General features: G+C 41.2%; 1 protein-coding gene across 1 annotated transcript; it reads left to right on the top strand.

Moving 5' to 3' along the window:
• On the top strand, nucleotides 1-27,691 carry kctd2 (potassium channel tetramerization domain containing 2). The gene is made up of 6 exons (XM_047376197.1): nucleotides 1-703; nucleotides 6,675-6,783; nucleotides 16,064-16,155; nucleotides 16,290-16,385; nucleotides 16,657-16,782; nucleotides 20,682-27,691. The coding sequence occupies exons 1-6, from the start codon at nucleotides 341-343 to the stop codon at nucleotides 20,709-20,711; spliced, it is 816 nt and encodes a 271-aa protein (XP_047232153.1). The 5' UTR covers nucleotides 1-340; the 3' UTR covers nucleotides 20,712-27,691.

The following is a 27,691-nucleotide window of genomic DNA, read 5'->3' as shown; positions in this document are numbered from 1 at the left end:
TGGCTTTTATTCTGAAAAACCGTGACACAGAGGAAGTAAACACTAATCACGTTACAACCCGGAAGAACTGCTCTTCTCTGATTAACGTTTGAATTGCAAAGAATGAGCATTATATCTTAAGAAGAAGCGATTGACGGTAGAGCTATAGAAGTCTTTTAGCTGCTGGTGGTCATATTTGGGTCCCAATCTTTGGTCTGGAGGTGGAGGTGGCAACGCCCTGATGCCCTCGGGGAACAGTCCCCCCACTCTGTTTACAACCAGTCAACTGAGAGAAGCTGGTTCCCCGCAGTGGGTCGTTAGCTAAGCGGTACTACCGTGAGTGTTGTTTAGAAGGGAAAAAATGGCCGAACTGCATATCGTGGAACCAAGTGGAACAGCGACCATAGATCAGCCCGAGCATCGCGACGTTCGGGGCACGATGCGCCTGGCGTCGCCCACTCTCATGGTTCCTGCACGGAGCAGCGGCCAGCTTAGCCCCGGCGGAGGAGGCAGTAGCGGAGGCAGCGGTAGGTCGGTGTTTGGTTTCCCACTGAAGAGCAACCCAAGCTCACCGTCCGAACCGTTAGACAAACCGGGCTCACGCTGGGTTCGGCTTAACGTTGGCGGGACCTATTTCATCACGACCAAACAGACGTTATGTAGGGATCCAAAGTCTTTCCTGTTCCGACTGTGTCAAGAAGACCCGGACCTGGATTCAGATAAAGTGAGTAGACTTAAAGATGTTATATAGTGATAGGGATTTTTTTTAAAATAATAAATGTTCGTTGACAGTAAAGGCAAAGCTGGATAAAGTATGGATTTCCTCAGCAGGATATTACAAAGTATTATTAAAGTACTCTAAAGAATACACTGCTAATTCTCTGTAATATTTATTTGGGTTGATGACATCACGTGAGGCGCAAGGATGGAGCTGGTCAGCTGGCATTAGCAAACATGGCTAACAACTTTTGACAGATTGCAATATTCTGCTCCAAAAGCTTTATTTGTGATTAGGCTACTGGCTGCATTGTTACCTGATTTTCTTTGTATTGCAGGTTGCATTTTCCATAATATCAGTTAACTTACTTCAAATGCATTCTGAATATTTAACCTTTTTCTTCCTTTCTCCTTAACAACATAGCTGGGGCTCGTTGAAGTTTTTGTCTTACCAAACCATGTCTGATGTTGTAGCAATGATTTTGAATGAATGTCTGGCTTACTATGGTAGTGATCGCAGAGAGCGCACCAGTTAGAAGTTTGTATGACCCCTAGTTCAAAACCCAGTCCAGGTGATGCCTTTCTGGTTTCTTTAATTAGCAGATTTATTTGAGGGTTGCAAACATGGGTGTGGTTCTACAGACCAATACACCAATAAAACACAAATTACAATTCAGTAATCATCACTTTGCATATCAGTAGGTTACTTAACATAGCACAGCCACATGCTCTCTTGTAGGCCTAACTAATAGGCATGAAAGCCTTAATTGGTGACCTAAACAATATTTAGTAACAAATAAAATATACTGGTTTAGCATTCTTCCAGTGTTATGTTTCAATCACTGATAATGTGAAGATTAAATAAAGGGAAAGAAACTAAATGTGATAAGAAAAAACATCAACTGAAGGGAAAAATACTTAGCTTGATTAGATATATGTCCTATCTAGTAAAAGGAGCGAACAAAAAATGTCCACAACAACAAATCTATTATCCTTACTGAGCAGTATAAAACTCATCAGTCTTATGGACGCCCACTCTCAAAAAACACCACATAAACTGCTTCCGAACTCAGCTTCTGATGTTCCCCCCTGCATACTGAAACACAGTTTTTTTTAAAACCTTTCTGAAAATTACTTACAACTAATCCCTCATGAGGACGATTACATCGAGGCACGTGACGTTGCCCGGTACGGCAGAGCCGGGGTCCCACCCTGGAGCCAGGCCTCGGTTAGGGACCCGTCGGGGAGCGCCTGGTAGCTGGGTTGCTCCTCGTAGGACCTAGCTGAGCCAAGCCTGAATGAGAGACGCGAGGCCACCACCTGCAGGGGGAACCGTGAGGGCGACAGACGAAGGTGGAGACCTTGTCGGCCCATTCCCAGATGCTTAGGCTGGCTCTAGGGGTGTGGAATGTCACCTCGCTGGGGGGGAAGGAGCCTGAGCTTGTGCGGGAGGTCAAGAGATATTGACTAGAAATAGTCGGGCTCACCTCCACGCACAGCATGGGCTCTAGAACCCATCTCCTCGAGAGGGGCTGGACTCTCTTCTACTTTGGAGTTGCCCATGGGGAGAGGTGGCGGGCTGGAGGTGGTTTGTTTGTTGCCGCCCATCTCCGTCATCTCGTGTTGGGGTTTACCCCAGTGGATGAGAGGGTCGCATCCCTGCGCCTCCGGGTTGGGGACAGGTCTTTGAGGAGACTTTCTTTGAGGAGAAAGCCGGACAGACTTGGTAGGCCCAAGCGCATAGTGAGGGTCTGCTGGGAACGTCTAGCAGAGCCCTCGGCCAGGGATGTATTCAACTCCCACCTCCGGGAGAGCTTTGACCAGATTCCGGGGGATGTTGAAGACATAGAGTCCGAGTGGACCATGTTCTCCGCATCTGTTGTTGATGCTGCTGCCCGTAGCTGCGGCCGTAAAGTCTGTGGTGCCTGTCGCGGCGGCAATCCCCGAACCCGGTGGTGGAGAACGGCACGCTGTCAAGCTGAAGAAGGAGTCCTATTGGCTGTGGTTGGCTTGTGAGACTCCTGAGGCGGCTGACGGGTAGCGTGAGGCCAAGCGTGCCACGGTCCGGGCTGTGCCAGAGGCAAAAGCTCGGGCCTGGGAGGAGTTCAGTGAGGCCATGGAGAAGGACTACCGATTGGCCTCGAAGCGATTCTGGCAAACCGTTCGGGACCTCAGGGGGAGGAAGCAGTGCTTCACCAACACTGTTTACAGTGGGGGTGGGAGGCTACTGACCTCGACTGAGGACATTATCGGGCGGTGGAAGGAGTACTTCGAGGATCTCCTCAATCATTCCATTACGCATTCCTTGGTGGAAGCAGAGGCTGGGGACTCGGGGTTGGACTCTTTCATCACCCAGGCTGAAGTCACCGAGGTGGTTAAAAAGCTCTGCGGTGGCAAGGCTTCGGGGGTGGATGAGATCCGCCCTGAGTACCTCAAGTCTCTGGATGTTGTGGGGCTGTCATGGTTGAGACGCCTCTTCAACATTGCGTGGCGTTCGGAGACAGTGCCTCTGGACTGGCAGACTGGGGTGGTGGTACCACTTCATAAGAAGGGTGACCGGAGGGTGTCTTCCAACTATAGGGGGACCACACTCCTCAGCCTCCCTGGTAAGGCCTACACCAGGGTATTGGAGAGGAGAGTCCGGCCAATAGTCGAACCTCGGCTTCAGGAGGAGCAGTGTGGTTTTCGTCCCGGCTGTGGAACACTGGACCAGCTCTATACCCTCTATAGGGTACTCGAGGGTTCGTGGGAGTTTGCCCAACCGGTCCACATGTGTTTTGTGGCACTAAGTCGGACCTGTTCCCGGTGCATGTTGGACTCCAGCAGGGCTGCCCTTTGTCACCGGTCCTGTTCATAACTTTTATGGACAGGATTTCTAGGTGCAGCCAAGGGCCGGACGGGGTCTGGTTTGGGGACCATTGGATTTCGTCTCCCTCTAGCCAAGACCTACAGCATGCGCTGTGGCGGTTCGCAGCCGAGTGTGAAGCGGCTGGGATGAAGATCAGCTCCTCCAAGTCCGAGGCCATGGTTCTCGACCGGAAAAGGGTGGCTTGTCCTCTTTAGGTTGGAGGGGAGTTCCTGCCTCAAATGGAGGAGTTGAAGTATCTCGGGGTCTTGTTCACGAGTGAGGGAAGAATGGAGCGGGAGATCGACAGACGGATCGGTGCGGCTGCCGCAGTAATGGAGGAGGTGTCTGGGGAGAAGGACGTCTGGGTGTCTCTGCTGAGTCTGCTGCGTCCCCAAGTGGTGTGCCCGGAAACTACATCACCGTTCTGCCTTCTTAACAGATTTACCTGACAATTTGTTTCTATTCCAGGAGGCCTGTTTGTCAATATTTAGTTTTTAGTACTTACATACTAAAATCAACCTATTTGAAATGTAAACACATGCTTATTTAGACTATGCAAGAGCCAGATTCCATTCTTGGGCAATTGTCCATTTTGACCTGAAACTAACTTCGACTACACCTCCCAGCATGTAGCTGGGAGGCGTTGCAGCTCTGACATGACTGTAAGTGAGCTTTATAAGGGCACGCTTCGCCCTTGCTATTTCCGCTGGAGCCGAGACTGGTTCCCACATAACAGTGGCACATCTCTGGAGAATCAGAAGCTCGCAGGCGGGTTTTCACTCCACTCTCCATCACTGGCCAACCTCATGAGAAGCTTGACAAAGCTAGAAATCTTTCTGGGATAAGAAGACCAGGAGATTTACTTTACCGATTAAAGGCATGTCTGTAGAGCGTTACTCAAGAAAAACCCACAGAGGTTTTCCAAGGAAATGATTTTTCCTCCTGGGCGGGATAAACTAGGATACTTTAGGATACATTCATTTAACCCAAGGTGTTTTTAAGTTGTATGTTATATGCAATGTTTATGCTGAACTGTGATTGCTTTTGAATATTGTTAGACTGCGAAGTGCAGCTGCGCTCAGCAAAGTTGGAATGCTGGTACATTTGTACCGTGTTTGGATCTACTGAGCACTGACTCAGTTGGAGGTAAAGTGGACATTAAAGCAGACTGAGGCTGGGAACTGATCCTCGTGGTCATTTCCATTATTTCAGTTTATGGCCTTTGTGTTTTTCCACTGGGTTCCCACCTCAAAGTTTTATGACCCTTTGTTTCGAGACACGTCCGCTGTTAGTGGCTAAGGGGCCAGATGCAAGGTGCTTCACCGCCTCTGAGCTGGCCTGGCTCACCGTATAACAGCTGATGGCCACTGTTTATTAATTCTGCTCCACTTTCCGAGTCAACCCAAATTGTTATTTTATTTCCATTCTGTCCATAAATTGATGGTTTGATCTCTATTTACACTCATTACGCATTTTCATTTTTGGATATTCATTTACTCCCTTATGTAGAAAAGTGTATACTTAACAAGGTGAAGGTTGTTAGACCAGAATAGTTGATTGTAATAGGGGGCTATTGGTTTAATAAAATTTCACATAGATAAAGAGAGAGCGTTTGTGTTTGTGCAAGAGTGATTTGTCTGTCAACTAAGGTTAGTGTTCCACATCATTCGGTAAAATGGTTGATATTGAGCGTATTTTTGGTTAATAATTATCAATTATTAATGACAATTAACTAATTGTAATTATTAAGTGCTGTGAGCCCAATAATCACACCACCAGAGTGTACCTCTGATATCTATTCGTAAGAAATAATTTCATTCTGGTTTTAAATGATAATTTTTGAAAAATATTTATAATCAATAATCAAAATCTCTTACACCATAAAAAAATTGGAAGTAATTTGTAGTTCAGTTTCAGAATTTAACTTAAAATGTGACTTTGAAAAAGAATGTGGGATTTTTAAGGTAAGCTGCTGCTGTTAATCATGAAAACATTATAGTCTACAGTAACAAACGTGATATTTTGTCTGAATAAAATGACAAGTCTGTTATCTAAAAAAATATCAAATTAAGCAGCTTTTGTAACTATTGTGATACAGCGTTTCACAAATTTGGATATAAACTGAGGGACATAAATTACCCCAGAATGATTGGTTTTAAACACTGTTACTATCTGAATATTTAACTGGCATACATGATCTTGTTATCAATCGAAGGGTATTCTCATGCTCTTTTAGATCGAATCTTTTGGTTTATTTTCTTGATCATTTTGTTTATGTACCTATAGATATGGACAAGAGATTGTGAAGTTTAAAAAAATTGTGTCACAAAGCTGAATAACTCATAACATTAATAAATTCCGCATTCCTCTTGTCTCACCTCAAACAAATTACACCATTTGCCAGAACAGTAGCACTACTTCCAGTCTGAACTCACTACTTTAGATTCTTCAAACAGCTTTTCTCTTCTTGACTGCCAAGTGATGGGCTTTTTTCCTTCTTCTTCCCTCTGATTTTACTGGACCCACGGCAATACTATACGCTGCACTGCAAGTGCATGCATGGTAGGGCTAAATGATAGGTTTGGGCTCATTGTAAGTTGTGGATAATTCTGCAGTTCTTTAGAAAACCCTGTTGGGACATAACATTTATCTTAAAGGATCACGTTGACTCAACCATATGGTTTTAACGATTTTGTAACAACGACAATGACTGATCTTTGAAAAGGAAATCTGACCATTCCCAACTACACCGGTTCTCTTCACAAACTGCACATTAGTGTTTTATTGTTTATTATCAAAGTTACAGTTCAAACATTTTTGGCACAATTGTATGAAATGCAAATAAACTGTGCAAATACAGACAAAACAATACATTGTTCTTTTAGTGTTCATTGCCTGTTATGCAAACAGAAATAAAATGTGATTTAAAAAAGAATCAGTTTAAAGTATTGGGCAAACCAAAATAAATTTTACTTCTACTGGCTGAAAAATGTCTAACAGTCAAACATATTTGTGCCATTGCCCATCTTGGGCAATATGACCATACTGATACCAAGTAGTCCTTTGGTAAATGTTGTGTTTTCCATGTGGTATTGTCAGAGCAAAAACACAGATCTTTGTTTGATTACAGGACGAGACTGGAGCCTACCTTATCGACAGGGACCCCACATACTTTGGCCCTATCTTGAATTACCTCAGACATGGAAAACTGATCATGGATAAGAACCTGGCTGAGGAAGGTAATGTGCAATAATGTGCTCAAGTTATTTAATATTCAATTAAATAACTTTTGGTCTGTTAAGGATTGTCCTGGGAATAACAGCCCAGCATGGCGGTGGTATTAGGACAATAGATGAAAGAGTGATTCGAGCACTGGCATTCTCAAAACACCAAACTCTGCACACACTTCTCCTTAAAATATAAGAATTTATAAACGGAAACCATTTTGTCTTACTCCATGTTAAATATATTTTAATTAACAGACTCTTTACTAGACTAGAACAATTTAACTAAACTACAAAGCAAAATGAAGGGATAAAGAAAACTACTTTTTCAATTCAATTCAGTTTTCTATTTATATAGCGCCAATTCACAACACATGTTGTCTCAAGGCACTTTATTAAGTAAATTCAATCGAATCATACAGGTTTCCGGTCAGTACATAATACATTCCAAGTAATCGTAACTATCAAAAAAAAAGTGCAGTCAGATTTAGTTTATTATTCAAATTGGTTAAAAAGTTTTGTATCTAAAGAAACCCAGCAAATTGCATCCAGTCAGTGACTTGCAGCATTCCCTCCTCCTGGATGAGCATGTAGAGACAGTGGACAGTCACTGGCGTTGACTTTGCAGCAATCCCTCATACTGAGCATGCATGTAGCGACAGCGGAGAGGAAAAACTCCCTTTTAACAAGAAGAAACCTCCACCGACTGGGGGTTTGAGAGAACAGAGCAGAGACACAAAAAGAACACAGAAGCACTGATCCAGGAGTACTTTCTATGGGAAGGAAAAGTAAATGTTAATGGATGTAGCTCCTTTAGTCGTTTCATCTAGAAATAAAGAACAGAAACTCTGAGCCAGTTTTCAAGGTTAGAGTCTGAAAGAGAGCACATATAATTAGTTACAGTAAAAGCTCAGTCAATTTCCATGTCTAGGAGAGAGAAAGGGTTAAACACTAAAAGACAGGGCTATGTGGATCATCGGTAGAGGGTGAGCATTAAGTTGTTGCCAGCACAAGCTCGGACGATTCCCCTCTCCAGAAAGGTGTCACAGGCAGACACAGAGCCAGGCCAGGTGTAGCTTCTAGGAAGAGAAAAGAGAGAACAAGGTTAAAAGCTGAAATAACAGCAAACAATGCAAAATTGGAGAGTAGTGTGAGAATGTAGCGAAGAGGGTGAAAGTGGTCGTTATGTCCTCCAGCAGCCTAAGCCTATAGCAGAATAACTACACAGATAGTTTCAGTTCAGATTATTTAATTAAACGGCGCTTATTTACAACAATGTCGTCTCATGGCACCTCACAAAGGGTCCCACTGATGGTCATTTTTATACTATAAACCACAAGGATTGGGATACCTCTCTCTGTCAGACTGATCACAACCATCGGAAAAGAGAAGGGGTCATACAGGTAGCAGAAATGGAGGGTGTGTTTGCACCTCAACCATAACTGAGCCGGTTTAGGCTAAACCTGACTCCCCCTTATTCCAACCAACAGGGAGGGAGGAAGGCCACTCTAACTATAAGCTTTATCAAAAAGGAAAGTTTTAAGCCTAGCCTTAAAAGTAGACAGGGTGTCTGCCTCACGGACTAAAGCCGGGAGCTGGTTCCACGGGAGAGGAGCCTGATAACTAAAGGATCTGCCTCCCATTCTACTTCTAGAGACTCTAGGAACCACCAGTAAACCTGCAGTCTGAGAACGAAGTGCTCTGTTAGGAACATATGGAACAATCAGATCTCTGATGTATGATGGAGCTAGATCATTGAGGGCTTTATATGTGAGGAGGAGAATTTTAAATTCTATTCTGGATTTAACAGGGAGCTAATAAAGGGAAGCTAAAATAGGAGAAATATGATCTATCTTTTTAATTTTCATCAGAACTCTTGCTGCAGCATTTTGAATCAGCTGAAGGCTTTTAACTGCATTTTGTGGAAATCCTGATAGTAACGAATTACAATAGTCCAGCCTTGAAGTAACAAATGCATGGACTAGTTTTTCAGCATCACTCCTGGATAGGATATTTCTCATTTTGGCAATGTTCCAGAGGTGAAAGAAGGAAATCCTAGAAACCTGTTTAATATGGGATTTAAATGACATGTCCTGGTCAAAAATAACACCAAGGTTTTTTACTTTATTACTGGAGGTCAATTTAATGCCATCCAGGTTAAGTGATTGACTAAGCAGTTTCTTTTTTCAAGACTCCGGTCCAAAGACGACAACTTCTGTCTTGTCTGAATTTAGAAGCAACAAATTTAACGTCATCCAAGTTTTTATATCTTCAAGACCTGCTTGTAGTCTATCTAACTGGTTGGGCTCATCAGGATTTATGGATAAGTAAAGCTGAGCATCATCAGTGTAACAGTGAAAATTTATCCCATGCTGCCTGATAATTTGACCTATTGGAAGCATATATATAGTAAAGAGAATTGGCCCAAGTACTGAACCCTGTGGTACTCCACAATTAACCCTGGAGTTTAAAGATGATTTATCATTTACATGAACAAACTGGAATCTGTCAGACAGATAAGATTTAAACCAGCCTAGCGCTGTTCCCCTGATCCCTACAGCATATTCCAGCCTTTCTAAGAGAATATTGTGATCGACTGTATGAAATGCAGCACTGAAATCCAACAGAACCAGAACAGACACAAGTCCATTCTGAGGCCATAAGAATATCATTAGTGACTTTCAGCAGAGCTGTTTCAGTGCTATGATGAGCTCTGAAACCTGACTGAAACTCTTCAAACAGGTCATTGCTGTGTAAATGCTCACACATTTGATTAGCAACAATTTTCTCAAGAATTTTAGATAAGAATGGAAGATTGGATATAGGTCTGTAATTTTTCAAGTCATCTCGATCAAGCGAAGGTTTCTTAAGTAAAGGTTTAATTACAGCTAACTTAAAAGCCTGTGGTACATATCCATTTACTAAAGATAGATTAATCATATCTAAAATGGGGCTGGTGATCAGAGGGAACACTTCCTTAAATAATTTGGTTGGGATTGGGTCTAACATACAAGTTGAAGGTTTAGATGAAGCTAATATTTCTGATAACTCAGGAAGCTTCACAGGATCAAAACAGTCCAAACACAAATCAGGTTCTGCAGTTATTTCCAATGTTGTCTCACTTGCTGAGGATGAAGTAATCATCTTCGGGAGTATGTCAAAGATTTTCTTTTTAATAGAATCAATTTTATTTAAGAAGAATCCCATGAAGTCATGGCTGCTAAGAGCTAAGGGAATGGATGGCTCAACAGAGCTATGACTGTGTAAGTTTAGCAACTGTACTAAAGAGAAACCTAGAATTATTCTTGTTCTCTTCTATTAATGATGAGAAATAAGCTGTTCTGGCTTGGTGAAGTGTCTTTTAATACAACAGTAGGCTATTTTTCCAGATTAAGTAGGAATCCTCTAGGTGTGTAGAGCGCCATTTTCTCTCCAATTTTCTAACATTGTGCTTTAAAGTACGCAGCTCTGAATTAAACCAAGGAGCTAGCCTCCTATTAATGATTGCCTTCTTTTTCAAGGGGGCTGCATTGTCTAATGCATCACGCAATGATGAAGAAACACTATGAACAAAATAATCAATTTGTGAAGGGGAAGAAACAAAATTATTGCCCTCCCCTGTGCTTTTCAGTGATAATGAGGAAATTAAAAGTAGAACAGATTCTTTAAAGGTTGTTACAGCATCGCCTGATAATGATCTACTATAATGAAATTTTCTTTCAGGTGTGGAGTACTCGGTTAAATTAAACTCAAAGGTTATTAAAAAATGATCAGACAGGACAGGGTTATGAGAAAATATTGTTATGTCTTTACACTCAATGCCATATGTCAGCACAAGGTCCAGAGAATGAAGACAAAGGTGGGTAGGTTTGTTAATGTTTTGATCAAAGCCAATTGAGTCTAAGATAGCATTAAACGCTATATTTAGGCTATCACTTTCAGCGTCAACATGAATGTTAAAATCCCCCACTATAACAACTTTATCTGTATTTAACACTAAATCAGATAAAAGGTCTGAAAACTGATCTAAAAATTGAGAGTAAGGGCCTGGTGGACGGTACCAAACAACAAACAGAAGAGGTTTTAGTGCTTTGCAATTTGGATGAGGAAAACTAAGGATTAAATATTCAAAAGAGTTGTAGCTATTGATTGGTCTGGGACTAATCAATAAATCCGACTGAAAGATGGTTGCTACTAATCCTCCTCGCCCAGTATTTCGAGGAATGTGAAAATTTAAATAATTAGTAGGAGTTGACTCATTTATAGTAGCATAATCCTCTTGCTGCAGCCAGGTTTCTGTGAGGCAAAGTAAATCAATCTGATTGTCACAAATCAGGTCACTAACTAGCAATGTCTTTGAAGAGAGAGATCTTATGTTCAGTAAGCCACATTTAATTGTTTTATTTTTCTTTTCGGTCTGAGTTGTGTTTATTTTTATTAGATTTTCCTGATTTCCTCCTTTTAGATTATTTTTTAATACACTGTCTTAATAGGGTAATGGGTGGGTAGCAGTACAGAAGCTGCAGAGAGGAGCGTTAAACTACAACCCTGCTTCCTGGTCTGAACCCTGGATTGTCCGAGTTTTGGAGAACTAATAAATTCGGCCAGATTCCTAGAAAAAAGAGCAGCTCCATCCAAAGTGGGATGGATGCCGTCTCTCCGGATCAGACCAGGTTTTCCCCAAAATGTTCGCCAGTTATCAATGTAACCCACATTGTTTTCTGGACACCACCTAGACAGTTTTCTATTTATATAGTGCCAATTCACAACACATGTCGTCTCAAGGCACTTTATTAAGTAAATTCAATCGAATCATACAGGTTTCCGGTCAGTACATAATACATTCCAAGTAATCGTAACTATCAAAAAAAAAAAAGTGCAGTCAGATTTAGTTTATTATTCAAATTGGATAAAAAGTTTTGTATCTAAAGAAACCCAGCAGATTGCATCGAATCAGTGACTTGCAGCATTCACTCCTCCTGGATGAGCATGTAGAGACAGTGGACAGTCGCTTGCATTGACTTTGCAGCAATCGCTCATACTGAGCATGCATGTAGCGACAGTGGAGAGGAAAACTCGTCTTTACTGGGAAGAAACCTCCAGCAGAACCAGGCTCAGTGTTAGCGGCCATCTGCCATGACCAATGGGGGGTTTTAGAGAACAGAGCAGAGACACAAAAGGAACACACAAGCACTGATCCAGGAGTCCTTTCTATGGGAAATAAAAGCAAAACATTAATGGTAGTAGCTCCTTTGGTGGCTTCATTTAATTCGCATTCTCACCTGATGAACTATGTACAAATAAAAGAACAAGGGAACCAATAAAAATGATGCAATGATCTGACAGTTCAATGTGGATGTTCATGTGTAAGAACAAAGGTTTATCTTGAAAATTTTGGAAGTGAAGACAAATTAGTTTTAAAACTAGTTAAAGACAGCAGTTGGTATGTCTTCAAACAACCAGTTACAATGCAAAATCAGAAGGCAAGTTAAACATTTTAATAAGATTGTATTGTAAAGAATGATTTGCCAAATTAGAAGTAAATTATCCTTTTTTGGATAATTTACTCTTAATGTTTTAATCAGCAATGATTATTTTGGTAAAAATAATATTTAAGAAAATATTATTTGCCAAATTAAATCTAAATGTAATTAATCTTTTGCACCATTGATCTAAATATTATATTAACTAGCCATCACTTGGAGTAATGGACTACTAAGGTGGGCAAGCCACCCAGTGCTACAGTGGTTGCAGTGGTAGGGATTCGTCTTGTAACCGGTGGGTTGCTGGTTCGAGCCCCTGCTCCGTCTGTCTTAGTTGGTGTGTCCTTGGTCATAAGGCTTCACTGCCTTACCTGCTGATGGTGGTCAGAGGGCTCGGTGGCGCCGATTGTAAAGTAGCCTCACTTCTGTCAGTCTGCCCCAGGGCAGCTGTGGCTACAATGTAGCTCACCACTGTCTGTGTGAATGTGTGTATGAATGGGTGGATGACTCATTGTAGTATAAAGAGTTTAGGGGGTCTCTAGGGGACTTGATAAAGCGCTATAGAAGTGCAGGCCATTTACCATAAAATGGCAGAGGGGAACATAAACTTTTGACCTTCCTGGCACATGCATTAGCGGTCTTTGCTAACAAAGGAAAAATGGCGTATCCTTTTAGTTTCACACGTGCTTGAAATACCATTAATACAAATATTAATGTGAATACAACCGCTGACGGCACATTATCTAACAATTACAGAGCGAGTAAAATGAGCTCTGTTGTAGACAAAGCTGCAAGATAGAGGTTAAGGAAAAACACAGATAAAATGGAGCAAACTCACATTACTTGGACCATCAGTGTTTAAAACATCTCATTTAGAATAAAATTTGTATCAACCTGTCCGCATTAGCTTCAGCGGGTCTCCGTTTCACCACCCCAAACAAAGCAGAACCCGTTCTCGTCATCTTCCTCTTTATCCGGGCCCGGGTCATGGAAGCCGCAGACCTAGTATAGACACCGAGACGTCCCTCTCCCCAGACACCTCCTCCAGCTCCTCTGGGGGGAGCCCAAGGCATTCCTAGGCCAGCCGAGAGACATAGTCCATCCAGCGTGTCCTAGGCCTCCTCTCGGTGGGACGTGTCTGGAACACCTCCCAGGGGAGGCTTCGAGGAGGCATCTGATACAGATGCCCGAGCCACCTCAATCGACGGTTCTATTCTGATTCATCTGTCGATCTTCCTCTCCATTCTCCTCTGTCGTGAACAGGCAGGAGCTTCCATCCATCCAGAAGAGGGCAAGGAACCCTTTTCCGGTCGAGAACCATGCCTTTGGACTTCGAGGAGCTGATCCACATCCCAGCCGCTTCATACTCGGCTGCGAACCGGCACAGTGCTTCTACTTTGTATTCTACTTTTTGGAACCACCAACTTCTGTCGTGATGGCAGGTATTGAACGAAGAGGTTCAGGGAGTGCAGAGGTCACCTGTGGCTGCCCAATAAGCTTGGCAGTCCATTTCACAATCTGATTAAGGCAAATCTTATTTTTTGCAGAAGCATTTCCAAACCACGAGAATAGACAGAAAGACAAAATAGATTAAATAAAAGAACAATAAAACATGGTCATAAGAGTCTTGTCAACATTGAATGCAGCCAGTTGCCTAAGATGGTTCAGACGGTGGTGACCCCCTTTACAGACTGCCACGAAGTTAGCCTCAATTCAGCCCAGAGTCAATAATTGTGCCCAGGTATTTATACTGGGTCACCTGTTCCACAGTCTCCCCCCGAATGGAGACTGGGTCAAAACAGTGGCACTTTTTCCTAAAATCAATTACCATGTCTTTGGTTTTCTTTACATTCGTCAGCAGAAAAGACTCCTCATACCACTTCACAAAATCCTGCACAATTGGCCCATGGCTGGCTTCCCCTTCCTGAAGCAAGCTCACAATTACAGTCATCTGCGAACTTCAGAATAAACTTGTTCTCATATTGGCTGTTCATCATGCTGGTGTACAGGATGAAAAGCAACGGCGACAGGACACATCCTTGTGGTGACCCAGGGGAGCTGCAGACAGGGTCAGATAACACTCCATTAACCATTATCCTCTGTGCCCTGTCAGTTAAAAAAGCTAAATATCCACCCCACAAGATTCTTGCTCAGATTAAAATCATTTAAGAGGCGGCTGACTAAAACATGGGGCTGAATGGTGTTAAAAGCTGAGGTAAAATCCACAAATAAAAGCCTGGCATGAGTTTTGTTTCCATCCAGGTGACTCAAACCAGATTCATTAAGGTGACGTGGCGCCCTCAACTCCCCTATGCAGACTGTACACCAGTTGTAAGGGATCAATCAGCCTCTCTGTACACCTATGAACCTTTGCCCTCACATGTTTTTCAAATATTTTCATTACGACTGAAGTAAGGGCAACCGGTCTAAAATCATTAAGGGTTGCTTAGTTTTTGAACATGAACAATTGTGGCATCTTTTCACACTAGGTACAGATTGTTCCTTTAAGAAGTGTTGGGCTGAGTTCCACAGCACGTTTTTTTTTTTTTTTTTATATATATATATATATTTATTGGCTTTTTAGTACCATAATAGACTTCCACAACATCATTCAACTCCCTTACCTACCCACCTATACAAAAACTGCACATCATATAACAAAAGCTACACAGTCAAAATAATATGAGATAAATTCACCACAGTTTGAAACAAAACATTCCAAAAGCACACAAAGAAACAAGGGCACACACAATACCAGGCGTTAGTTCTTTGATCATTTACAATCACATCACTGGAGGGATTTTAATACAGTGTTCCACATTTTCTCAAACACGTTTACTCTGTCCTCATTGCAATATCTCAGTCTTTCCAGATGTAAAGTGTTTGCCAGTTCTCCCAGCCACAGATCGAATGTGGGTACAAAGTCCTTCTTCCAAACTTTCAAAATCAACCTTTTAGCGATCACCATACCAAACAAAAGGGCAACTTTCTCGTATTTATTGGCTGAGGCCATACAGCACATGTTTTTAACAGACGCCCACAGATGCTATCAGGACCAGGGCATTTGTTGACCTGAGTTCTGTGGAAGGCCCTTTACATATTCTTCTGCCCTATACCAAAATGCTGAGCCAGTTCCTCCTTCAGTCTCATGATGTCAGAGTTGAAGTTCCCAGAGTTAAAACGGCTGTAGAAAGAGTTAAAAGCACAGGTCAATACAAAATTATAATTGAAGCCCTCAACACAGATATGGCTATTATTTTGGTGGTTTTGATGACCTACCATAGTCTTCATAGTAGACCACACAGAGCCCAGTTTATTTGTGGCCATACTCTCCTCCAATTTGGCTTTATAAGTTCTCTTTGCGTTCAAAATTGCAGCTCTTGGCTCTCGATTTGCTTCCTTCTGAGCATTTAACTCCCCCTGCCTAAAAGCCTGTTTTTTTTTTATTCAAACCATGAATAAATGATCTCGAGACCCAGGGTCTGTTGTTCAGGTACATTTAAACCCTTTTCACAGGCATGATCATATCTCTACAGAAAACTGCATATGAGCAGCACACATCTGTAGGTTCGTCAAGATTGACACAGTTTTAAAAAAAATGGAGACTCAGGCTCCTTCCCACCCAGTGAGGTGACATTCCATGTTCCTAGAGCCAGTTTAAGCTGGAGATCAGGATGTTGAGGTCTCCACTTTCAACCACTGCCCGATGCTCTCAGCACCGGTTCCTCATGGTTCTCCCTGCAGGTGGTGGGCCCACCACCTGCAGGGTCTATCTGAAAATCTTAATGTTTTTACGTGCACTTTTGTTTTAGGCGTTCTTGAAGAAGCCGAGTTCTACAACATCGCCTCCCTCGTGAGGCTGGTGAAGGAGAGAATACGGGACAATGAGAACCGAACATCTCAGGTAACCTGAAAACATACGGGCAACAGAGTTGCTGAATAGACCAATCTGTTGTGCAAAAGCAACAAAAATAACTGTGTGATTGCTTTTAGATGATTGATGTTTGTGTCTGTGTGTGTCTGTGTGGGGTCCCTCAGGGCCCTGTGAAGCACGTGTATCGAGTACTGCAGTGCCAAGAGGAAGAACTCACACAGATGGTCTCAACTATGTCGGACGGTTGGAAGTTTGAGCAGGTGCAGATAAAAATGCTTCAGCTTAGGGCATTTGTTGTTTCAAGGCTACTGCTTCAACATTTTATTTCAGATGTTAAACCAAAATCGTTTAACGCCTACATTTCATGCAGAAACGTAAATATGTAGCAGACATGCAGAACTTCAGGGCATTTAGAGGTCATGTCATTTGTACACAGGAATTTGTAGGACATTGACTTTTTAGTTTACTTTAAAATTTTTATAAATTAACAAAAAAGGAACCAATGTATAACCTATGTCTCTTTGTCCCTAGCTCATCAGTATCGGTTCCTCCTACAACTATGGCAACGAGGACCAGGCAGAATTTTTGTGTGTAGTTTCCCGGGAACTGAACAACTCCACAAATGGCATTGTTATTGAGCCTACGGAGAAAGCCAAGGTTAGTGTTTAGTAACGTTTAAGTAGGTAGTTGGACATATGGGTAATAAATATCGGTTTTGAAAGAAATTCAAATAATCTTAACAATAAAAAAGAAGAAAATACCTTTGAAAATGTTCTCTAAAATGTGATTAAAAACTGTGATTTCAGGTGAGGAATTCACTTTACAATGTGTAACATTCCACATAGGCGTTTTAAATCACATGCATATCAGAATCAGAATCAGAATCAGAAAAGCTTTATTGCCAAGTACGTTTTTGGACATACAAGGAATTTGTTTTGGCGTAGTCGGTGCAATACAGTACAAATTAAACAGTACAAACATATCTACAATATAATATAAATATAAGTGCACAGTTTTAAGTGAGTGAGAGTAAATATAGAGCAGTATAAGATGCAAGAGCAATACAACAGTGCAGGTGATCATTGTGCAAGTAAAGCAGTGCAAGTAAGCAGGAGTCCAAGCTGAGCGTTAATGTAACGCATAGAGTTACAGGTTACAGGTGTCCTGTCAGCAAAAAAAGGGGGGGTGTGGGGGAAAGGGAGAGTGTCAGGGTGGTTTCCGGGCTTTGTTAACCAGGCTGGTGGCAGATGGGAAAAAACTGTTCTTGTGGCGTGAGGTTTTGGTCCGGATGGACCGCAGCCTCCTGCCAGAGGGGAGAGTCTCAAAGAGTCTGTGACCGGGGTGGGAGGGATCAGCCAGAATCTTCCCTGCCCGCTTCAGGGTCCTGGAGGTGTACAGTTCCTGGAGCGACAGTAGACTGCAGCCAATCACCTTCTCAGCAGACCGAATGACACGCTGCAGCCTGCCCTTATCCTTGGCTGTAGCAGCGGCGTACCAGATGGTGATGGAGGAGGTGAGGATGGACTCAATGATGGCTGTGTAGAAGTGCACCATCATAGTCTTTGGCAGGTTGAATTTCTTCAGCTGCCGCAGGAAGAACATCCTCTGCTGGGCTTTCTTGATGAGGGAGCTGATGTTTGGCTCCCACTTGAGATCCTGGGAGATGATGGTTCCCAGGAAGCGGAAAGATTCCACAGTGTCAATTGTGGAGTCACAGAGGGTGATGGGGGCAGGTGGGGCTGGGTTCTGCCTGAAGTTCACAACCATCTCCACTGTCTTTAGAGCGTTGAGCTCAAGGTTGTTCTGGCTGCACCAGTCCAACAGATGGTCCACTTCCCATCTGTACGCGGACTCGTCACCATCAGAGATGAGTCCGATCAGGGTGGTGTCGTCCGCAAACTTCAGAAGCTTGACAGACTGGTGACTGGAGGTGCAGCTGTTGGTGTACAGGGAGAAGAGCAGAGGAGAGAGAACACAGCCTTGGGGGGAACCGGTGCTGATGGTCAGGGAGTCAGAGACGTGCTTCCCCAGCCTCACGCGCTGCTTCCTGTCAGACAGGAAGTCAGTGATCCACCTGCAGGTGGAGTCGGGCACACTCAGCTGGGAGAGCTTCTCCTGGAGCAGAGCTGGGACGATGGTGTTGAAGGCAGAGCTGAAATCCACAAACAGGATCCTGGCATAGGTTCCTGTGGAGTCCAGGTGCCGGAGGATGAAGTGAAGGGCTAGGTTGACTGCATCATCTACAGACCTGTTGGCTCTGTAGGCAAACTGCAGGGGGTCCAGGAGGGGGTCGGTGATGTCTTTTAGGTGTGAGAGCACAAGGCGCTCAAAGGACTTCATCACCACAGAGGTCAGGGCGACGGGTCTGAAGTCATTAAGCCCTGTGGTCCTTGGCTTCTTGGGAACAGGGACGATGGTGGAGGACTTGAAGCAGGCTGGCACATGACATGTCTCCAGTGAGGTGTTAAAAATGTCTGTGAAGACTGGAGACAGCTGATCAGCGCAGTGCTTCAGGCTGGCTGGTGAGACAGAATCCGGACCAGCAGCTTTCCGGGGGTTCTGTCTCCTGAAGAGTTTGTTGACGTCCCTCTCCTGGATGGAAAGAGCCGTCCTCGGCGTGGGTAGGGGCTGGTGGGGGTTGGAGGTGCCAAGGCCCCTCTTGAGGTTGGGGAGGTGGGGGTGGTGGATTGTGGCTGCAGCTGTTGGGGGGCGTCGTGGGAGATGGTTGCAGGACTGTCCCTTTGTCTTTCAAAGCGGCAGTAGAACTCGTTCAGGTCGTTGGCGAGGCGTCGGTCGTTGATGGAGTGGGGGGCTTTCGGCTTGTAGTTGGTGATTTGCTTGAGCCCTTTCCAGACAGACGCAGAGTCGTTGGCTGAGAACTGGATTTGGAGCTTCTCAGAGTACAGTCGTTTGGCCTCTTTTACTGCCTTGCCAAACTTGTACTTCACCTCTCTGTATATGTCTTTGTCCCCACTCCTGAAGGCCTCTTCCTTATCCAGTCTTAACCTTCTGAGTTTAGCTGTGAACCAGGGTTTGTCGTTGTTGTAACTCACCCTGGTGCATGATGGTACACAGCTGTCCTCACAGAAGCTGATGTAGGAAGTCACAGCCTCTGTGTACTCATCCAGACTGTTGGTAGTAGTCCTGAACACATCCCAGTCTGTACAGCCTAAACACGCCTGGAGATTCTCCACAGCCTCACTGCTCCACTTCCTTGTCGTCCTCACAACAGGTTTGCAGAGCTTTAGTTTCTGCCTGTATGCAGGAATCAGGTGGACCATGATGTGGTCGGATTGGCCCAGTGCAGCACGTGGGACGGCGTGATAAGCGTCTCTGATGGTGGTGTAACAGTGATCCAGAATGTTGTCCTCTCTGGTCGGACATTTTATAAACTGTCTGTATTTGGGAAGTTCGTGGGTCAGATTACCTTTGTTAAAGTCACCAGCGACGATTACTAAGGAGTCCGGGTTGGTCCACTCCATACTCAGTATCTGGTCGGCGAGCATGCGCTGTGCGATGAGACCATCAGTACTCAGCATTTTAAAGGAGGTTTGCCCTGTTTAAACCTCTTGCATTTAGTTTGATGTGATCCAGACTGTTGAAGTGAGAGTTAACACCCCGGGGAGATCGACAAAGCTTTCAAAAGCAGCTTGAGTCTGATGAGGGATTTAAAGATTTAAACGAACCATTTCCCTCTACGAAATATAGTCTACCACTAGTAGCCTTTCAAAACAACTACCAACACGCCCAGGTCTTGCAGTTCAAGCAAGTGAATCCTGAAAGCAGACCACAAGAATGTCATCAAAAGACCTACAGCAGGTTTTTGCTACAAGTTCATTGACTGCACAAGTTTAACTTCCATGGAAGGTGTTCAAGGAGAAAATATTTGCTCACTGATTTAAAAAAAACAGAGACCAGAAAGTTTGCCACAAAAAGCAAGACTTCTGGAAAAATGTTTGGGTAGATGAGTCTGAAACCGAATTATCAGACACCAGAACAGAAGTTATGTTGAACATAAACCAAACACAGCATTCCAGGAACAGACCGTCATACCAGCTGTGAAGCACAGAGCTGGAAGTGTCTTGGCTCCTAACTATTTTTTAACCAGAAATCACATTTTTATTTTCCTTGTTTGCTTAATGTTTAAATGTTAATTTTTGAAGTTTAAATGTTAATAAATAAATTTATTTTCCAGAGCTAAATAAAAAAATAAGATTAGACATTGATATATGAAACTTCTTTCATCTAGACATAAATGTGAAATGGGGTTCCTTAATTTTTTAATATGACTATATATTTGCCCATATAAGCTGTGCTGCAGTAAAGCTGGTGGATCCAAGTTTTATTTTAGACTTAAGAGTTCTCTCAACATAGAAATACCAGTTTACAATATATCACTAGGCACGTTACACATCTAAAACAAATGGGTTTGCATTTTGAATTGAATCATTAATTCACCCTCTAGTTGGAAGCATTTTGGATCGTTGCCAAATTAACAAAAAAACAAAGATTTAAAAGATTTGTTTTGTAATTTAACTTTCATTTTCTGCCCTCAGATCCTTCAAGAGCGAGGCTCCCGGATGTAAGGAGATGCCGAGTTGGAGCAAAATAACAGCATCATCAAAAACATGAGCACACACTCCAATTTTCATCAACCACCTTACGAAGACAGTGATCAGTCAGCTCCCCTCTCCTCCGGCGTGCCTTTCTACAGCGGAGGCTCCCCTGACGCCTCCTCGTCTTTAGTGATGCAAGGCGACCCTCGCTCCTCTTCTTCTGTTTAAAAACATGACAAGTGAGGGATTCTCCTCTTTGCAGTACACGCTGTGACAATGAAATTGTGTTGATCTCATTGGATGGATGCACAGAATAAATCCTCATTTCCTTTATCAGTTTTTATCAGATGGGATGCTGGCTGTCTGGGACAGTTAAGGATCAATTTAGCATAGACTCCTCAGGACCCTCTCGCTAACATACAGGAATTAAAAGGACAACATTTTTTTTTAGTCTGGCTCCAAACGGAGGCTATAGTTGCAGCAGCTTTCCTCGTCTAGACTTCATGCCTAGACTCCTTTGCAGGTTGAGGTGGAGACGGAGCAGCTACAGGCAGTATTTCAGCTCTGACGGCATAGGTGCGCCATCTTTTCCGCTTATTAAAGTTCCATAAAGAAGACGGAAGAGACCCAGTTTTGTTTCCTGTTTTCAGGCTCAGTTCGATCTGTGAAAACATGGAATATTTTCACACAAAAGAAAACAAATGACTCAAAACAGTCTATTACTACTTCACAAATGTGTCCAGGCATGTAAGGAATCTATAATAAAACCGAAACATAGTCATCATAAAAAATATATGAAATTATGAATTATGAAAATATATGAAATTCTGCAAACGGTGTAGTTACAGATTTCTGTGTCATAGCTCTTCTATATTTACATATTCTTGTGGGCGAGTGTATTTAAACGAGGAAAAATATCAATTTTTAGTCACCAGTTTAAACACCCATTAGTTAACATGGGAGTGAGCTTGTGTTTGCAGTGCCTCTCTGCTTTCTGTCCATCACTGAAAAATCTAATTTTCATCTCCACATTTTCTGTAGTGTTCCTGAAACTGAAAAGAGAAGATAGAGAAAAAGGAAAAAAGAGTTTTATTGTTTAAATATCCTACTATTTTCTATTGCATATCTTAAAATTGTAGTTAGGGATGAAGAAACCTTAGTCTGTGCATAAAAGCTTTGGGAGTCTGTAATCTGCCTCAATACCCCAAAGCTCCCTTTTTGTGATATTTTCATACAAATATTTGCTGCGTCTTGTGTTCACGTCTCAGCTTAACAGCCAAATGTTTCCTTGCAGTCTGCAGCATTTGTAGCAACCGTGGCGCAAGCTAAACTGTTCTGATCACGCTTAAACCCCTGAGAAGCCTGACCCTGCATCAATGCAGGAACCTTAGTTTGTATGTGAACCTCCCAGAGTGGGACTGTCCTGAGTTTTATCAGCTTCACATCGAAGCCGCCTTTTTTCTTTTTGTTTTTTTTTATAATGTGATATTTTATTTTTTGTTTTGGCAGATAGGCAACAACTTGCTGCAGTATGTTTTCTCTTGACATATACAGGTTCATTAAATAAACGACTGTATCATTGAAAGGTTTATATATTATTTCAGTTTAGTGATATATTTCAAGTATTTATCTCTGTTCATTTTGATAATGGTGGCTTCTAGCTAATGATAACTAAAAATAGTTATTACACAGTTATTATTTAATTTCCCTTTGGGATTAATAAAGTATTTTTGAATTGAATTGAATTGAATTAGCCTATACAATCACAAGCAAGAGTGCTACTATAACATTTGTCCAGCAGACAGTCATTAATACCCTCCACAAAAAGGGTAAGCCACAAAAGATCATTGCTCAGAAGGCTTGCCGTTCACAGAATATTGTATTTAAGCATATTAATGGACAGTTGGTTAGAAGGAAAAACTGTGGTAGATAAAAAATGTACAAACAACCTGAATGACTGCAGCCTTAAGAGGAAAATGAACCAAGATAAACCAGGTTGCTCTGATAGTGGCCTTCTGCACCAGAAGATGGCGCGCCTCCCTGAATTGTTACTGATTGTAGGAACTTCAAGATGGGCTTCAAGCAACTTTGATTCTGTCTCTTTGTGCAGATGCTAAAACCTTTGATTTTTAAATATATATAAAAAAATATGCTTTCATATGAAAATATGATTTTGGAGCACAGAGGGACAGTTCAGTTCTTTTTTCTTCTTAGCCCAGGTAAGATGCTTCTGACATTGTCTCTGGTTCAGGAGTTGCTCAACACAAGGAACGTTACAGCTGTAGTCCTTGTCTTGGATACATCTGTGTGTTGGTGGCTTATGGAACACTGATTCCAGCTTCAGTTCGCATGATCTGAATCTCCTCCATACTCTTGAATTTGCCTGTGGTTGAGGTTATACCTCTTGTTTATTACACCCTTTACCGCAACTGTTTCCCTCCACTGAACCTTCCATTTAATATACTTGAATAATGCAATAAGCAATGACCATTTAGGGCTTAACTCCATGTGGTGGGTGTCAATAGCTGTCTGCTATTCAACTGTCAATTTGTTTTATGATCTTATTTTATATTCAAATTTTGTGAAAAACTGGGTTTTAATTGAAAGTCTTAATAATGACAGTAACAGAAAGAAAAGCTTGAAATATTCTGAACTGTATAATAAATCTACATGGTGCAAGTTTCACTTTTGGAATTCAAAAGAATGAAATAAATTAACTTTTCAATGATATTCATATTTATTGATCACCTGTAAAGGATGTTACGTGACAGCACTGAATTATTAATGCCGGTTTCTTTTACGCATTTCTGACTCGCAGTTTGTATCTCTGCAAGGAAGGAAAGGTACAAGTACTTTGCTGCAAGTATTACCAGAGCAAAACTGAGTGGACAATGTAGCTGCAGAAACTTTTACAGTTTGAAAACTACTTTAGCCATTTCTCAAGTTGAATTGTTTGGTAATTATCCAGTTTTAAAAGTTTTTTTTTCCCAAGCATCTTTTCAGTGTATTTAGTTTGGATAACTTAGAAAATAGAAGTTGGCAACTTAAAGAAAGTGCAGGATTTTTTTTATTATTCTTTCTCCTTTTTGTTTTAAAGATTTCTGCTTGATAAATTACCCAAAAAATGTAATTTATCCTATAACATTAATTGGTTGGTATAATATTCTCTTAGTTTAATAACCGTAAGAAAAATAACCTCAGTATCACTCTACTTACAAAAAGATTTAAAGCAAACGTGTATAAACGGATATAGTTGCTTTTATTTTTAAATAGCAATATTTATGCCTTCTGCAGCTAAAATAATGACATTTTGATTATTACAGGCTTACAAATTGTATGCCATTTAATTGTCTTGACTTTAAAGCACAGACATGAGCGAAAGTTATTAGTAGTTTTAAAGTAAATTTGCATATTGTGCAATACACCCTTTCTGCTCTTCAAGGGAAAACGTAGGAGCCTTCTTTCAGCCACATGACCAGCATTAAACAGCAACAGGTGGGGTAGGGGCTGCACTGTGCTACTCTATGCTCCTTACAGCTGGATAAATTTCTGGTTACCTCTGCACTTTCTATAGAATCTAATTGAACTGTAAGCACGATATGATGGAACATTTACGCGGGTTTGAAACCGTAAACCTTTAAATTTTCGGCATGCCTTGATATCAGGAACTAGCCCTTGCCTGCTCACTAAAACAAAGCGTCACAGTTGTTTTTTTAACACAGTTCAACTTTTTAATGATGAATTTAATACATTCCGTTTACATATATGGAAAACTAAAAGTATACTATTCATATCTTAATCATTTTTCCTCAATGTTTGAGGAGGTTCCACTCTTTACAGTATATCACAGATATTTATTAATGTAGATTATCACTGGAATTCTTCACCTTATATTTCATCTTTTGTATGATGAACATATTTATTGCATTTAAATCAAGCATGAACAAAAGTGATGCATCTCAAAAAACTGTTTTCTCAAGTTTTGTGAGTTTGGTCAGTCATGCCTCAGAGCCCAAAGTTTGAGACATTTTCTTATTTTTCTTTGCTTCTCTTTCTTCAGTGTGTGTGTTGTGAAGCTATATTCTAACGGTAGTTATAAGCAGTGGGCCTGCTGCTAAACATATCCAAACATTTCATTAGGAAGCACTTGTTTTCTTTCTTCCCTTGTTATTTGGGTCCTTGCAGAGTAAGGATGTTGCTTTCCTCCATCTGTGTTCAGTGTTGTGCCCTTGACCTGTGTTGTGCGCAGTTGTTCTCCGTTTTATGAGAAGGTGCCTCTCATAATAAAAAAAAAAGCCAGTAGGCTCCTACCTGAACTATAGTGTGTGCAGTGTTTTTTAGCCAAACTAAAATCCTTACCCCTTACAGTGGGATAAGGAGTGGTTTTTGATATAGGCGATATGACTCTCCACCCTGGTCTCCCTCCCTGCCAGAGAGGCGGCACATGTCTTAAAAATAAAAAAAATAAAAAAAGTGTTGTCAGTTGGGCCTCAGACAACTTTTCTGTTTGTGTGTTGTGCATGTTGAGCCAATGGAGATTGAGTCAAGATTGTGTTGAGGACAAAGCCTTAAGAGAAAAAATAACTTGTTTAATGATGCTGAATTTTGGCACTTATTTGGAGCTTTTGCTGCTTTTTGGGCATTTTAGATTGAGACAAGCATGAAAACTGTATTATAAAGACTGGTTGGACCTGGGGTGAATCATTCTAAATTTGCACAGAAATTTGTAATTAAAATTTGGTCACTGAAACCTGCTGGGAAAACTGATAAAACACCAAGAAAAAAAAAGCCCTGCTCGCCTCGTTTTTATGAATACCGTGTTATAAAGGTTTCATAGATCTCAAACAGTGTTAAAGATCTATATTTGGACCTCAGTTTGAATCTCTGGTGTAGATTAATGCAGTTCTGGATTGACTCAACATAAGTATTTTAGATTGTGATGTAGAGATGCTGCAGCTTTAAAGAATGGCCACTGATTTATTGGATTGTTTTAGGTTTCAATTCTGTACTGACAAAAAGAAAATGATTGATGACTGCTTTTGTTGGACTGATTGATTTTGAGCTAAGTTTGCTAACTCTCAGTTACACTTTGCCCATATCTGGGGTAAATGTTCCTAATGATCAGTCTAATTTATTGTGTTTGCAGGGCTACTGAAGGGATGTACTTACAGCGAATCCACCTTACAAAGTTAATTCTCATTTTCTGCTTGTTTCTTAGTAAAAAGAAAATCCAGTTAGCATGAGGGAAACTTTTTCTTGAAAATATCTTAACTTTTTTCATAAGCTAACTTGATTCAAACTTGAAATGAATTTAAAATATCATTATATAAAATATCAATATCGATGTCTTGACACAATGCTAATAAAATATTGCTGACAATGCTAATTATTTGAGAAAATGGACTTACATTCAGGTCTAGTTTGTGTATAAATATTTGTTCCCGAAGCTAATCTGTTAAACAAATGTGGTTTACAAGATTTTTTTTAAGTAAGTAAATATTCAGGCACCTTTGTGAACTGTTGTTGGCATTTTGCTCAAAGTAGTGCTAATGCTAATCGTAGTTTCCCACAGTTAGGCTGACCAAAACCTTTTCTTAAAAATATTTTAAAAAAATGTATTGCAGGCCAAAAAGTGTCTATCTATACTGTCTATGTTACCTGACATTTATCCCAAATTCCCTTTTAAATTACATTTTATTGCAGTGTGACTTTAATCTACTGTGTGCATATTTTACCTACTCATTTTTGCTTTATGTAAATCTGTTAAACAAATGTAGTTAACAAGATTTTTTTTTCACTTAGCACAATGCAGAGCTAATGCTTATCTTAGCTTCCCACCATTAATTTTATAGAAAGTGTTTCAACAGGTTTTTTAAAATTATTTAAGAGGTAGCATAATAAATTAACTGTAGTATTTAGTTGAAAGCAGTGTTGATTCTGATCACAGCCTCCCACAATAGGCATGGTACAAACATCGTCTAAATTTCAAACATTTATCTGTAAGGTATTAATAAAAGGTGTAGAGACAATAACAAACTTTTAGAATAAAGTTGTACATGTAATAAACGTCCCTTTTGTGGTATTAAGTTTGCTTTACTGCTTTATTTTTTGGGATCAAAACGGTTGGGAACTACTGACCTTGCCAAACGTTGCAGTGTTATTGTCAAACTATTTGGCTTCATAAACGGTTTTGCATTTTTCAAGAAAAGTAAAGATTTAATAATCATTTAGGCTACTTGGTCTACAAAATATTGTACAGTGCTGTAAAAAAATAATCTCTGGGCACATAAAAACATGAGAGCATGCATTGTTCTAGGGATAATAATCTTATGTAATGAAATTCGTCGGACCTTTGTGTTGGTGCACAGTTTATATGATGCATGTTGGGGGCAGCGGAGATGTTGGCATGGCTCTGTGGTTTGGAAGTTGTACATTTCTGTGTGGAACAGATGGTCAACAAATCAACGTATCCTAAACTAATGGACAACAAACTTCTGTACTTTGTTGATATTTTTGTCTTTCTCTCATTCTTTCACTTTCACTCTTTGACAGTCCATGTAGTTTTGAAAACACAAATTAACCTGCCTGTCAGACAGGAGATCTTTCCACACCAAGTCTTGGTTTAAAGAGCATTTTTGGGACCTGCAGAAGACCATGCAAAAAATATATATAAATATATAAAATATGAAAATTTTTTGTGGATCAACTCAACGGTTAACCTGTACACACCTGCATGCGTTTGTGGACATGCACACGCATATACTCATTTAGATGTATTAGAAAGGTCACCTAATAACTTACTTTGTGCTCATTTATCAACAGTATTGATGTCAAATGTGAATATTGTTAATGAAGATTGTGGAAAACATTTAACAGTTAATTGTTTGTGTCACTTTTATTTATTTTATATTTTTTCAAATTTTGTCTACCAATGTTGTTACTTTTACATGTAACAATTTTAACAAAGCCCTGCTTGGTTTGTAATCATAAAAAATGTGTCTGTTTTAAAA

The sequence above is a fragment of the Girardinichthys multiradiatus genome, chromosome 10 (assembly GCF_021462225.1).
Source record: "Girardinichthys multiradiatus isolate DD_20200921_A chromosome 10, DD_fGirMul_XY1, whole genome shotgun sequence".
NCBI lineage: Eukaryota > Metazoa > Chordata > Actinopteri > Cyprinodontiformes > Goodeidae > Girardinichthys > Girardinichthys multiradiatus.
The sequence above is the reverse complement of the archived record's forward strand: the minus strand, read 5'-3'. Positions and strand labels throughout refer to the sequence as shown.